The sequence below is a fragment of the Maniola jurtina genome, chromosome 10, assembly GCF_905333055.1.
Source record: "Maniola jurtina chromosome 10, ilManJurt1.1, whole genome shotgun sequence".
Taxonomy (NCBI): Eukaryota; Metazoa; Arthropoda; class Insecta; order Lepidoptera; family Nymphalidae; genus Maniola; species Maniola jurtina.
Genome location: NC_060038.1, coordinates 737,122 through 753,334, shown reverse-complemented (window position 1 = coordinate 753,334; position 16,213 = coordinate 737,122). Strand labels below are relative to the sequence as shown.

General features: G+C 39.4%; 1 protein-coding gene across 1 annotated transcript in view; it reads right to left on the bottom strand.

Annotated features, from left to right (window-relative positions):
• LOC123868883 (homeobox protein Hox-B1b-like) overlaps positions 1 to 14,762 on the bottom strand; it is a 38,409-nt gene extending 23,647 nt beyond the window's left edge. The window contains exon 1 of the mRNA XM_045911542.1: positions 14,013 to 14,762. Coding sequence (XP_045767498.1) covers positions 14,013 to 14,604 — 592 coding nt within the window. The 5' untranslated portion in view covers positions 14,605 to 14,762. The remainder of the gene's footprint in view (positions 1 to 14,012) is intronic.
• Between the last annotated feature and the right edge of the window lie 1,451 nt (positions 14,763 to 16,213).

Here is a 16,213-nt window from a genome sequence, read left to right as displayed (position 1 = left end):
ACAGTGAATAGGCATTTAGATGACAATATTGAGGATGGTGGCGTTTGATGGTGGTGGACGGTGGTGATGGTGGTCAGCAGGAGCCGGTTGATCAGAAAAAATGTGGATCTTGAAGTCTGGAGATTGGTATGAAAAAGTGTCTGTTGTACTTATACAGGGTGTAAGTTGTAGACAGAACGCTAGCAAGAACGAAGACAGGTGATAGTAGGTACTGATGATTACTGATAAGATATTACAAAAAAAAAAAATGCGATAAAAGTAAATAAAAAATCCTGTATTTTTTCTTAGCTCTAATCGAAGAAAATTGGTTCAGCCGTTTGAAAGTTATCAGCTCTTTTCTAGTTTACTTACTAAAGGTTTTTGTGTCGGGGGGGTTTTTTCAATTTTGAGTTATTGCATGTGTAAATGAAAAATAAAGTACCTCGATCCAAATCATCTCGTACGGGCCCCCAATATTACCATACATTTAAAAAATGATTTATTCAACATTATTAATCCGCCATCAACACCCACGTCCGCCTATCCGCCTCTATCTCCGAAGCACCAGACAATGGCTCTGCGCGTTTATCTACAGAATGCGTTTATCTGGGCTAACCATGTGGGTTACAAGAAGTTCACCTCGAGCGCTTTTGAGTGCGCTGCATACAAACTTAGTTTGATTCTCAATTTTTTTAAATTAGATACAAGTTAGCCCTTGACTGCAATCTCACCTGGTGTTAAGTGATGATGTAGTCTAAGGTGGATACGGGCTAACGTGGAAGGTATGGCAGTTTTAATTAAACCCATAGCCTCTTTGGTTTCTACACGACATCGTACCGGGACGCTAAATCGCTCGGCGGCACGACTTTGTCGGTAGGGTAGCAACTAGCCACGGCCGAAGCCTCGCACCAGACCAATCATCTCATTTCATCATTTGATTAGAGTGTTCGTCTAAATTCAAAATTCAAGCTCATTTATTCAACTTGGTGCAAAGGACATAGCTATAGACATAAGAGGTAGGAAATTATGAAATCCGTACGTAAAGACGTAGACGTTTGTATAGAGTGCGCTCCGAGCACACTTCCCTTAAATGTTACCGTATTAATGATAGAAAGGTATAATGATATGAAATTCCATAAGGTTAATCATCATATTATTAGGTAGGTATTTTGCTTTTATTAAACTCCAACGCAAGGGAGAGTGTTATGAGCTGTTTATACCTAATCAGTTTTCTGCCCATATTATGTTGCACCGTGGATGCGACGGGTCTGCCCGCGAAATTCAAATTGCGAAAAACCAAATTAGATTTTTCGCAATTTGTAAACTAATACGACAACGTAGGCTTATGGCATTTTAATTGCGCCTAATTCTCACAAATTAGTTGATACTAGAGCTAATTTCTTAAACTGGACCCTTTCAAGTAATGAATTTTATATGAACCTGTGAGGATGATACTGCCATTGCATTGGCGCTACCTAATCGGAAATATATATGTGCATTTGTTGCCTTAACAGTGAAGGAAAACACCATGAGGACGCCTGCATGCCTGAGAGTTATCTATAATGTTTTCGAAGGTGTGTGAAGTCTGCCAATCCGCAGATGGCCAGTGTGGCGGACTGTGGCTTAAACCTTTCTCATTATGAGACGAGTCAAGAGACCCGTGATCAGTAGTGAGCTAGCAATGACATGATGATAATGGTGATGAAGGTATATATAAAAGATGTAGGTACAGAGACCGTCACGAAGTAGCCAAGAAATGAAAAAATAACCAGGAAAATAAGGAAAGGGTTAACAATAAATTAGTTCGTTAATCAAGTTCACGATAATCCGTCGGTAAGTTGTGACATGTGTTGTGCGTATCGACGGTAGGCCGGCAGGGGTAGAGCAGCGGTAGGGGTAGGGGTAGGGGTAGGGGTAGGGGTAGCGGTAGGTCATTACCAGCGCCGAATGTCGTGAGGGCGCTCGCGTGTAGATCGCGAGATACGGGCCCACTCGGTCGTAATCGGTTTACTTGCTTCGCTTTGGTGGAATCTATAAGTTATAAGCGATGTGCGAATATTGTAGTAGAAGCAGGCGTTACTTTGGAAGTCCATGATATACAAGGAACCAAAAGCTTAATTTGCTATAATACTTTGACTTTTGACTTTGCAATTAGGCATTATAAGGTCTACATCTCCTGAGGATGCTCCGGTGTAGGGGCGAAACGTGCGTCGAGTTGTTTTGGGATCCGTGTGATACTGCGTGTTGGTGGTGCGTATTGCATGCCTGGTGGCTGGCTTTTCCTGCATGTTTAGCAGTGGGAGGGCGGGCGGTGCATATCGCGTGCTGCATGTTGCACCATACAGATTTGTCTGGTTTAGCAGATTATAACAAATTATACTTTTGGTTCCTTGACTGCATCGATGCGCGAATGTTGTAGTACCCGGACAATGCAGGTGACTTCCAAGGGTTATTAGTGCTGGCCCTATTAATGCAAGAGAGACACCGGGCGCTCTCATAAATACAAAGTTATAACATCAGCTTTTGTTTTATACCACAGACGTTTACCCGGTTAATGCAGGTGACTTGCAAGGGCTATTAGTGCTAGCCACTTTACCTAGCCAGCTATTAATGAGAGAGAGTAGCCGCAAGTGCTCTCAGAAAGCTATTAGGTATATGTAAATCACAGTTATAGTTATAGGCTCACTTTCCTGTCCCTATTCGACTTTGACACCCGCTACTTTGCGGCCCAAATACGAGTAAATAAAAAAATTGAAGTAATAATGAAGATTAAAAAAAATCTGATCGTGTCTTCGTGGCTTTAAGTTATCTCGTACGATTTACTTTCTTTTCAGGGATAAATGCCATTCTTCAGATCTTTAATTATCATCATATCCATGCAAAAAATATCAAGCGAAATCATAATAATTGCATTTAATTGCAATTAATAGCTTACAAAAACATTACGAACTGTATCTAGGAAAAATTCCCCACAGGACCTTTTTCTCGCTTCGTCGAGTTCGCCATATCAACATGTTTCGAGTCTTGTAGTTTACATGCTTTTCGTTTTACAAAGTAAACTACCTATACGTTATCAAGGTTGAAGAAAAAATAAAATTTTTCTTTATTGATCTTACACACATTTTATTCTAAATACGTTTTGCAATTAAGTTGACAATTGATTTGCAAATAATATGATATTTTAACATATTTTTCAATACGAATGTCGTGTGACGTGTTTAAAGGTTTTAAACATTTTTAAAGCAGAAAATGACACTGTGAGATATCCTTTCTTCAGCAAATTACCTGCGGTTACACAACTGTGAGGTATATCGTATTAGTATGTGGGTTAGGTTTACATTTGCGTGGTTGCAAGTTTCAGGCAGGGTAGGGATATGTTGGCAGGTTGTCCCTGGAGGTTTGATGGGCGAGCATTGTGGCAGAATAGATAACATCGGGCGTCTCTCCACGTCAGGTGTGGTCTGAGCTGGAAGGGTATATCTGAGTCATGCATAGTTTTGCTCGTTTTGCTGGTTCGATGTTATTGGCATATTTGGCGAATTTTTTATGACAAACATACGTATTACGTATACAGCCTATACTAAATACTAAGTAGGTACCTACAACGGTAGTTTTTGACTTTACGTTTCTACCCTATTGCTTCAGATAGGTACATATTTGAGTTAAATTAAGGAGAAAATGCAGTAGTTTGTAGCTCAACCAAATAATACTTAAGTTCTATTCGTAGGTAGAGTATCTAAATACTAGTTATTTATTTGTAAGCTGTGACCAAAACATGTACCTACCTCAGGGCACCCTAAAAGATATCAAAAACTGCTAAACAGGCAGGATTTGAACCAACTTTAATTCTCAGGTTTACATGGACGGAGCCTTTTAGACCACCGTTCACTTTTATTCACCGTTGATGCTGAAATATCTAGTCCCAAAAATAAATATTTAGTCCCAGCAAAGACCCAAATTGTAAGAAAACCGCCTGTCATTGTGAGCAGCAATAAAACGATATTAACTTTGTCGGCCCACACCAGACGCGACAAATTGACGTAATTTCATTGTACCCGCTTTATTGTATGTAGGTACATGTGATTTATTGTGGGCAGAAACTGCAACTCATGGCTTGCTTATATTGAGGGAACGTGCCACTGCGTACAGCCGCGTTTTCTCGGGCCGACCAGAGTAAAACGACTACCAAGTAGTTCAGCTGATAAAATCGACCGCGTGTTTTCGACCAAGATAATCAACCGCGTTATTTCGACCAAGATGATCGACTTTAGTTTTGATTCGACTAAAGTATAGTACGCGATAGGTCGACATGGCAATCGGGGCCGGGGACGCCCCGCTCAGCCGCATAGCCGCACTGCCCCCGGGCTAACCCGGTGCGGAATAGCGCCTGGACGTGCGGGTGTGCCGGGGCAACTCCCCCTGTGCCCCCGCCTCATACCTCGATTGCCATATCGACCTTTCGCGTACTATAGAACGTTGAACGGCTACTTATTGTGTATATATACTGTAAATATCAGTTCGATCGCGTGCAATTTTAAACCGAGATATTTTAGCAATTTTCATGGATAGGTACGTACTTAAACTTGAACAAGTGTAAATTAAAAATTTATAACACCCCCGACGATCCAAAGTATCTGAGTTTTCCAAAACATCATTTTCAAATAAATAATTATGTATTTAGGCAACGTCCATCTTGACAGCTTGACATTTGTCTATTGACATAATATTATGAACCTAACGGTTATCTAACCTTTTTTTCTACAAGAAAACTAGAAAAGAGCTGATAACTCTTAAACGGCTGAACCAATTTTTTTAGATTATAGCTAAGAACACTCTCGATCAAGCCACCTTTCAAACAAAAAAAACTAAATTAAAATCGGTTCATTCGTTTAGGCGCTACGATGCCACAGACAGATACACAGATACACAGATACACAGACACACAGATACACAGATACACAGATACACAGACACACAGATACACAGATACACACGTCAAACTTATAACACCCCTTTTTTTTTGGGTCGGGGGTTAAAAATGGACGGAATTTCATACAAACTGTCATGCCCTATTAAACCCCTTTAGCTAAATTTCCAAAAATCGTGAAAAACATACTCGTAGTTTCTCAATTTTAAGAAAAAGCTCCAATACCAATTTTCATGGATAACTTGAGAAGTTACGAACTTTCAAACAAACTTTCATACTTAAAGTTTACATGAAGTAAACTTTCATGCTTTGATGATTGTGGTCAAGCGCAAGCCGCCTATCTTGCAATAAAAGAAAAATTACAGAAACCTGCATGCGTCAGATAATTTCCGTGGCCGCCAGTCCAATGCGAGGCAGCGTGGCGTTATTCAAATACAAGTGTTATCGTCCCCAAACATAACTTTCCCTCAAGGTGCCCACAACTTTCCCGTAAGCCCTAGTGTACATTGCAGAATATTAAAATGTTTGTAAGTTAGAGTTGGTAATGATTTTCATATTGTAACGTTCAGACCCCCTTTTCACCCTCTAAGGCGTGGATTTTCTCCAAACCGTTTCTTAAGAGCCTCGATAGCTCAACGGTTGAGGAGCGGACTGAAATCCGAAAGGTTCAAACCCCACCTGTTGCACTATTGTCGACAGTCGAACCCACTCCTAACACAAGCTTTACGCTTAGTTGGAGGGGAAATGGGAATGTTAGTCATCATTGACATCACACTAATATTATAAAGGCGAAAGTTTGTAGGTATGTGTGTGTGTGTGTGTGTGTGTGTGTGTGTGTATGTTTGTTACTCCTTCACGCAAAAACTACTGGACGGATTTGGCTGTTTAGAATGGAGATAAATAATATCCTGGATTAGCACATAGGCTACTTTTAATTCCGGAAAATCAAAGAGTTCCCACGGGATTTCAAAAAACCTAAATCCACGCGGGCGAAGTCGCGGGCATCGGCTAGTGGCTAATATTCTTTAAAAAAAACTGTACCTATCTATCATTCTAGAGCGTAAGCGTAAAGTTTTTGTGCTTAATGTTCCTGAATTTCGTGATTAGTCATTAAGTGAGTGATTGGGTGAGTTATATTAACTCTTTTATATATTCTATAGATATATGCTTTATTCAGGAGCATATTAATTTTTATAGTTTTTTAAAAAATCTAAAATTAACTGTGGAATTTTATTATTAAAGGTAACACTTTGTTCTTGAGTATTTTTATTTTTCATTCATTAGGGTTTTTTATTTATTTACTTATACTAACAATAGGTGGTGTAGACTGGGTCTTAATAAGCCAAAAATAAAGCATTTTCTTTTAGCCACACGCAACGGTGCCGCCTGCACTGTTATAATCCCGCGTCTATCTCTATTTGTTTTTCTAATGACACGCGACTTCTAGTAAAATAGGGGTAGGGTATGATCCTAACTCGTGCTGTGATAGCCTAGTAGTCGTCGGCCTTCTATTAGAGATGTCCAGGGTTCGATCGTGGGCTAACTTTTCGGAGCTATATATAGTCACTTGCTTTAACGATGAAGAAAAAAATCATAAGAAAACCTGCACGCAGTCCATTATGTTCTCAAAGAGTGAATGATGTCTGTCAATATGCACTTGGCCAGCATGGTGGATTATGGCCAAACCTGGTGGGTGGTCATTCCGAGAAGAAAACCCGTGCTAAGTACTTAGGCAGCTGGCGATGGGTTAGTGATGACGATGATCTAATTGTGTTCCTTTTCGTCATTAAAATTCCCTAATTTCCTTTCAAGTGCAGTAAGTAGTTAAGGTAGGTACGAGAGTTTCAAGTAAGTACCTATGTTTGAGAATCTGTAGATACCTACAACCTATTTTAAGTATAACTGAATAATTTGTGTAAATTATTAAACTATACCTATTTTGAAAAAAAAAATCGGTCACGTGCGAGTCTCGCACACGAAGGGTTCCGCATCATCGTACAAGAAATAAAACTGTTCATTTTCTAATCTAAATTTTTATGCAGCCAGTTTGAAATTTTTATTATTTGCTCTTGTAGCGGCGATAGCAAGTCTAGCGTACATATTGTATTAGTAGAGGTCAGTGGTAGGTACCTATTATGTCATATTTGATACGCGGGTCAAAAAAGGTCAAAAGCTCTGTCGGAGCGTGTATCGTGGCGGAATCGTGGCTGGACACACACTGGGTTGTAGTTTTTTCAACGTTGCGTCACGTGTTATGACGTCTTATCTCTCCACTGCTGTTCATTACATCGTGATCTCAATGGGAGAAACCACACATGACTGTTGCTATACGTAGATAATAGGTAAGTTTTTATGTAGGTAGCCATTCTTGTGTCTTTCATGACATTTCAAGGCTCTACCAACGCGCAATGATTGGAAAAGTAGCTTCTGGTGAACAGGACTGGTAAAAAACTAAGCAGTTTTCAAAGTTGCTTTTCTAATAGCAAAATATCACGATATGTAGCTATGTCAATGAAATCATTATACTCTACTACTGCCTGTTAAATAGGTATGTCTGTGGAAGGAAAAAAGAGGAGACGAAGGACGAAGGACGTGAAGGAGGATAATATGTGTGTAAAAGGGGGTGGAAAATGCGTTGACGTTTGACTGAAGCGAGTGGAAGAAAAAGACATGTTGTGCCGACCCCACGTAGCTTGGGATAAAGGACACGAAGAAGAAGACTCTACCTACTAGGTACTCCCGCACTAGGTGGACAGGCGACATCAAAGGAGTCGTAAGGAGTCTCTGGATGGCACAAGACAGAGGTGCCTACAAGTGACCTATATCCACTTACGTATGAGTGTAGTTAGCCCCAACTCTCGGGTCGGTATAGCACGGCGCCTGTCAGTGAGCGTTGTCGGGTGGTGTGTCAGAGGTCGCGACCGGCCGCCCGACACGTTGAAGCAAATAATTTGACTCGTACCATCTTGACATAATGTGGCGGACAGCATACAGTTAAATAGGCATTCGAAAAAATTAACGTTTGATAGAGCCTTTAAGCTTAGTGGAAGAAGTCCGGTTTAGGCAGGTTAAAATAATGGAATAAAACTTTTACCTACTTAGGTAAATTATTGAGTTGTGATTTTTTTTAAACAATCCTCAAAATAGTAGGAGGTAATTATACTGATATAGTTTTGTCGAAGTTGAAGTTGCGGACACAACGGACAACAGATTAGGGCCAACGCATACCCACATAGTGGAGTGGAGACGAGTTTTTTTGGAAACAGATGATGTATATATGTATACCACGCAGTTTAACTTAAAATTATAAAAAAATATAACTAACACCCTTACACGAGCGCTTTCATAAATTATTTATGTGTCACATTATACAATTTGTCACAAATTTTTTGAAAATTTGTAATTTGCCCCCCAACAGTGACCTTCGAACTTTATCGGTCCAGTAGATTTGGAGCAAATTGCCTGTGACAGTCAGATAGAAAGACTGATAGAGATGAATGCCTACGGTTCTGTTTTTCATTCGGACGTACGGAACCCCAAAAAGAAGCTGAACTTCGGTTCCATTCCACTCTGTCAGTGTGCATTGCGCTTGATTTATAGTTTAGAATGAAAGCAAAATGTGTTTATCCATGCGTTAGCAAACGTAACCTACCTAACCTTTGACATCATATTATTTGTATTTCGTCTAAATTACTTTCTCTAGCCTAATGCGGTGATAGCCCACTGGTTGACTTCGGTCTCCTATTCGAAGGATAAGGGATTCGTTTTCGAGCACGCATCTCTAACTTTTCGGAGTTAAGTATGTGTATTTTAAGCTTTTAAAATATAACTATCACTTGCTTTAACCTCTCGCTACTTGGTTTGCTTCGTGAGAAAACTGCGTGTATAAGAGTTCTATCACACTAATATTATAAAGGCGAAAGTTTGTATGTGTGTATGTGTGTGTGTGTGTGTGTGTGTGTGTGTGTGTGTGTATGTTTGTTACTCCTTCACGCAAAAACTACCACATGGATTTGGCTGAAATTTGGAATGGAGATAGATAATATCCTGGAACCTAAATCCACGCGGGCGAAGCCGCGGGCATCGGCTAGTACTTAATATAATATACTTAATATATGAAAGGAAAAGCTGACTGACTGACTAACTGATCTATCAACTGAGCTCAAACTACTGGACGGATTGGGATGGGCATGCAGATAAAAGTAAGTAGTTATTATGACGTAAATATCCGCTAAGAAAGGATTTTGGATTGAAAAGGAAAGCACTTTTAAAAGTTTAAGTACTTATTTGAATAAAAATTTTTGCTATTCTATCTATTCTATTCTATTCTGTTCTACTTATTTAAAAGTAAATTTTGTGTAGTCCGAGAGACGAAGTCGCCAGTAAAATCTAGTGTTCTGTATATTTACTCTAATTAGAATATTGACATAATTTATATCTACCTATTGTAATTTTCTGTAACTATTCCATGTAGAAACTATTTGTAACTATTCCAACCGCTTGCCTTGAACGCATTAAATTGTTTAACCGACCTGTCAATAGATAGTTATCGAAATAACTCGTGTCATAGGTAGGTACTTAGACTTAGGTACTTAGGTCTAAGAGCCAGCGCGTGCCAGACCTTCGCTATTTTATAAAAGCTGAAAGTTAAACTTAAAGGGCGTCTGGCAGGGGTTGCTAAGACGTTAACGCTGAGATCTACATGTAGAGCGTACCTACTTGACTTTGCTCAGACTTAAGTTTCAGTTAAAACGAGACACATGTTTTATATCAGTGATAAAGTACGTAGGTACATAGAACGCTGTCTCGTTTAACCAGTGTCTTAAGTCTAAGCTAAGTCAAAGTAGGCTTTACAAATATCAGCCTAAGTGTCTGGCAATGCGTGACGTGATTTCTAATACTATCCCTAAGAAAGTATAAAAAATTAGACTTTGTACTTTGACGTAAGATTTCTTACACCTTTATGAGATACCTGTTATCTTCCAAAGCCACCATGATCCAAACTTCATCGTCTCTGATCGTTCCTCCATGTGTTGGGGACAATATATATTATGAAAAAAAAAAACTCTCAGCCTTTATAAAATAACGAAGGACTGGCACGCGCTGGCTCTCTCTTCATTATTAATGTATAGAAATATTATTTTGAGTAGGAATAGGTATTGACACGTCACCTAAACAGGAAAAGGTAATTAAATCTTTTGTTCAATATTTAAAATTGAAAGTATAAAAATCACAAAGCTAACGCAGGTTGGTAACCTACATACCTATTCGCGGATTTTTAAATCTTTTGAAAATACCTAAGTATCTATCTATGTACTCCATAGTAGGTACATTAGGCAATCCTAATACCTAATTGTGTTACATCATCTTTTTAGGTAGCTACCTACAGCTGTACCTATATACCTAGTCACTGGTGTGTAGAAAGGACGAAAACCCATTTTTTAGGGTTCCATACCTAAAGGGTAAAAACGGAGCCCTATTAATGTCACTCTGACTGGCTAGCATGGGCAGTAGATAAAAATTATATCCCCGATTATATCCACTGATTTCTATGACATCAGTGGATATAATCGGGGGATATAATTTTTATCTACTGCCCATGCTAGCCGGGCTGCTGTCTGTCTGTCCGTCCGTGTGTCACAAGTCTCTAGCTCGTGATTAAATGAGTTACAAACACGAACTTTGGTAATTCGGTGTAAAACGTTGGCCCAAAACCGAATATTAAATTAGAAAGATTTTAATTAAAACACCTTCAGAATTATTGTATGCTAAAATACTTTATAGTTATTGAGAATTACCTAAATACGTATTAAAAATAAGTTAATGTGAGAGATAGGTACTGATACAAGATAGAGATAGAAGATTGAGAGATAGGCAGCAATATGTGGAATATAAAGGCCGCAAGTCCGAACGGTATTTCACAAGGTCTGGTGTCAGTCAGGGCAGCAACCTAGGACCCTTGCAGTTTATTTTAATGATAAACGATCTGCCGCAGGTGGTCCAGGATGCTAAATGCTTGTTGTTTGCGGACGATCTCAAGCTCTCTCTGGCTGTACATGGCGAACATGACTGTGTGAAGCTGCAGCAGGATATAGACAGAGTAGTGACATGGAGCCAGGATAACCTTTTACAGTTTAATAGCTCCAAATGTTCAATCATCACTTTCTCTAAGTTACGGGCCCCTATTTGTTATAATTATAATATGGATGGGACCCCAATGCTGAGAGTATCAGAAGTCAAAGACTTAGGAGTCAGGTTAAACGCTGAGCTTTCGTTTCGTGATCATATTATACAATGTTGTAAGAAAGCTTACAGAAATTTGGGTTTCTTGCTTCGTACCGTTGGTGGTTTCACTAACATAAGGGCTATTACTGCATTATACAATGCGTTGGTAAGGAGTCAACTGGAAAGTAATGCAGTCGTTTGGGCTCCACATGAAGCTAAGTATAGCCTTATGTTAGAGCGGGTGCAGAACAAATTTGTCAGGTTCTTGTACATGAGGCTTTATGGGGTTTACCCATTCTACCCATTGATGTACCCTACGCTTTTTGTTCTGGGTATGGTCGGGTACAATGAGATAAGGTCTAGAAGGGAACTCGCGCTTGTTCTATATATTTTTAAAATAATAAGAGGCAAGTTATTTAATGCGGACGTATTAGGACAGGTGAGCCTTAGAGTGCCGGACCGGTACGTGTGGCGGAGGCGCAGGCCGCCGCTGCTGGCGCTGCCGCAAGGGCGCACCAATTTGCTGAACAAGGCGCCGCTGGCGCGCGCTCTTGGTATTCTTAACGTCGTGGCGGAGCGGATCGACCTGTTTTGTTGTACTCGGAGTGAACTCACAAGGGTGGCAATGTGGACTATCTGTTACGATAGGAATAAATAGATAAATAGACTTACACGCTCAACTCTTTAACTTAGCTATCGCATTAGGTTAGCCTGTAATGATAGTTTTAAGTGATCAAAATAAATAAATAAAAATAAATAAATAAATAAACAATTAAAACTTACAATTAAAACAGCTGTCCTGAAAAGTATGGTTGATGATGATGATCGACAAATATTAAGCACATACCTACTCAAGGCCGTAGCCAGGAATTGGTTTCGGGGGGGTTTTATCCGGGTCTTAAATGAATTTTGTATGAGAAAAAAAAATAACTCGACGGGGTGAATACCTGGTTGGTTAGGGAAATTTTACCCTTCAATTTGACAGCGAGATAGAATACAATAAGAAATAAGCGCGAGCGCAGCTAGCGCAATTCTTTTTTTTTAATACAGACAAAAAAGTGAAAGAGAAACGAGTTCACTTCACTTTACTTTTCTCAAGTTTTTATCCCGGAAAAACAAAGAATTCTCAAGGAATTTTCAAAAACGTCAATTCATGCGGACGAAGTTTCGAGTACTTAGGTACTTTTTATTGAAGTACAACCTCAGGATATATAATAGTACAAAAACTTAGAATACATATACCTAAGTAGGTAGGTAATCTAAATATTATGTTGTCGTTAACAATAGTAGATTTATCTACCTATAGGTAGGTAAGTAATACCTACTTAAATAGCGACGGTAAGTGAAGTCCAAGTTAAATCTTAATTAACATACTCGCACGCTTGCTGGTTTAGGAAGGAATTAATTACTTAACTGGCCAAGACCTAGTATTTAGTCAACTGTTTATTTTATAATTAGGTATTATTTTTGCAGCTTTTCTTTTTCTTCTTCACATAGGTACCTACCTACCTGTTAGGTATCTACTTAAGTGGTTCTATTCTTTGGAACACTAAAAATAAATTGATATTTTACCTGCCTATTACCTACTTATTGTCTAATTTGGTAGGTGTATTAATATGTCAATTTTCTACTTGTAGGTAGGTATAAAAAGAATAAATTCAAAATATTTTTATTCAATTAGACTTTTACAAGTTCTTTTGATTCGTCAAAAGCATCTACCACTGGTTCGGAATGCCTTTCCTACCGAGAAGAACCAGCAAGAAACTCGGCGGTTGCTCTTTTCAAAGATTTGATATCCAATTGTAGGATGCCATGTAGGTATAAGTACAAAAAAGCAATTGAAGTCCCGCGCATTGCTGGAGCGAGCTGTAGGTCAAATCCACGCTCATTTATCATTTACATAATCATCTATGCTTTTTTCAGGAGAATAGTTTTAATAGATTTTTTGAACTTGAGTGAAAAATTTAACTTGGGAAGGGACGAAGTAGGTAAATTCTATCGAATTCATGGCCTATCAAGATTTCAGCTACGCCATTAATAATATAATTCTGTTGTAGGTACAAAATCTATAGATAACCTAAATTAAAAAGTGTAGGTTTAAAAGTATTGTTATCCCTTTCATAATTGTTTCGGCGAAAATTAGTAGCGATACATTAATAATAAGTACCTACCATATCAGATAAAAATTCCTCGAACATTTAACGGCCAAGCCGTCCTTTTTTAACCAAGATGTAGGGTTTGTAGAATCGGAGCTTGTAAGTAGAGTTATTTGTTATTTATTGTTATAAATGTGATACAGTCAAGAGCACTTAAGAGCTATACCTATACTTTGGACTTGGGATAGGTCCCATGGCCAGCACAAATCTAAGCTCAGCTAGGGGCTTGGCTCTACTAGAGATCTCATAACTTTTTAACAGTGAAAACATTATGAATTTGTGAGTCTTGGCAACCTTTTTACATGAAATGTTTTTGGTGGGATATTTTATGTCTACTTATGGTTTGCCAAATTACACGGGTTTAAAGGTGTAAATTCTTGAGACCGTGTAGTTAATAACCAAGTATTTTGAAGGAAATCTGGAAAATCCCAGACATGCCTAGATATACCTAACGGTAGTTTGTACCTATAACGTAGGTAAGTACCCATCTACAAAATTTCATTGAATTTGATTGGTTAATATTCAAATGAGAGCAAAACAACGTTTGCTTGGAGCGCGCTACGAATAAACCCCTTAAGATAATAATTAATCAAGCTTTTATCTCGAATGATTTGACCGTTCTTTACAGCCATAGTGGCGGTGCTGTGAGTGGTCAAAACAATTTTTTTACTGTACCTACCCAGTCTACCTTACTTAGGTAAAGCACCAAAAAGTATCAAACTTACCAGTAGGTTTGGGCACATTCCTTTTAACTTGCATCCACTTATAAGTAGGAACTGCCGCATGAGACGAGTGTGCTTGGTGGCCCAGGTGGTGGCCCTGCATGTCCCCATCTCTTGGGAACCCTTCTCTTAACCCCCCGAATTCATCTTTAGGGGCGTAAGGGTCGAAATCACCACAAGGTAAGGGCGACCCTGCGTGATTGTACTGCATGGATGAGTCATCCACAAAATGCATGTTATATTTCGTTTCCAAATAATGATTGTCTAGTTTATGCTCATGCATATGCATCTCCTCAGGTCTGGGAAGTTCCTCTCTATGTTTGAAAGCTTCTGGATGGGGTGGTAAGGGATGTACGGGATAGTTTTGCTGTAGTTCACCATAGTCCAAATTTGTATAACAAAGTCCTGTATCTGTACTAATCACTGGGGCAGGTTCATGAGTTTGATTGTGGATTATAGGTTCGAAATAAGGAGTTGGTTCGTAGTACCCTTCGTGGTATTCGTACGGAGGTTGGTATGCGGCCCCTTGCTGGTAGTATTCGGCGCTGTACCCATTCTGCTGATTGTTGTACATCCCGACGTCCATAGTCATCATGTTTATCACGAAGTCTATCGATAACGGATTTACATTACACACATCACTACGCCTCGAGCGGCAAGTCCCGTCCCGTCCCGTTTCGCGATCGAATTTAATCTAATTCCAACAAACTAGGGTCGTAACTCGTGCCGCTATCGATCGTCCGCACGTCAGGTGAGCCGACGAACACTGATTCAAACTAATTCCATTTTACACACGTAAAAATACGGATTTTACGTCTCTATCTCACATTATCAAAAACTTACAGATAGACAGGGATAGCGTTAGAAGATAATCTCCAGTTTAGTGATGCAACCTCACGATAAGCGGATAAGAAAACGTGATTTTTAAATGGAAAGACGCGTCAACCGTCACGGTTGTAGGGCTCATTAAAATATTAACGAGAACGCGACCACACGGTCCGTCGCGGGCAGGTAGAACGACGTTCTGAAATGTTAGCCTTTAGTGGAGGCGGGGCCTAAAAATGAGGAGGAGTTTTAGGGTTCGTTATAGCCAATGAGATCGTTAGTTTTAATTCTTCATTTTCCATTGGTCGGTTCGAGATAATAGTTGCGAATCTCGGAGGCTGGATGGAAGCTGGTATTTTTTATTTACTTTGTTCGGTGTTGAATGGCCCAGGCCGGGTGCCCGTTTACGCGAAATGCTTTAATTTATCCGCGAGACCTAAATCGATTTGGAGGTGTGAACAGTTGGTTTTTTTTCTTCTTTTGTTGTCATTCATTTCTGTAGGTAGCAGCTTGTATATTATTTTGCTATGTGCTTTTTGCTTTACCTAAACGCACAGTAGTTGACTGGTAAAGAATGCGGCGAACTTTTGTACAATTTGTTTTTGTTTTATGTTCAACAAAGCTTAAATAAAAATGAAAATAGGATAAATGAAATAACTAGCGATCTACGCAGGGATAAGTAGGTACTTATTATTTTAGTTTGAGTGATGTGCTTAAAACGTGCATAACTTCGAAAAGTTAGAGGTGCGTGACCGGAATCGAACCCCTGACCCTCCGAATAGGAGGCTGACGTCCTAACCAATAAGGGGCAGGCTATTTGGTGCTAATTAAGCTACGATAGCTTATTAAGATACGATAGAAGCTTAAGTAGGTATAACATCTAGGTAGGGCATTAGGGATCCTAAGATAAACTACGACGGCTACGAGATGCCTACGCACTCGTAGCTATGTTCTACAATAGTTTCCAAAAAGAGAAAATAGGTAGGTAAGTAGGAAAGTAACTACAATCCTTAAAAATAGGTTTGTCATCTTTTCACTTAGGTACCTAAGTACTTACCTATTCTAGATGTTAGTAATTTGATATCCTAGTAGTTACCTAAGACGTCCACCTAATGGGAGGTCGGTCGGGGCTTCGATGGGCACGCACCTCTGACTTTACGGAGTTTGCGTTTTAAGTAAGTAAGTAGGTAGGTACCTAAGTACTTAAGTAACTAAATGTCACTTGCTTTAACGGTGAAGGAAAACATCGTGAGGAAACCTGCATACCTGTGAGTTCTCCATAGTGTTCTCAAAAGGGTGTGAAGTCTGCTAATCCACACTTGGTCAGCCTGGCGGACTATGACCTAAACCCTGAGTACCCGTACTCGATACGATGTATA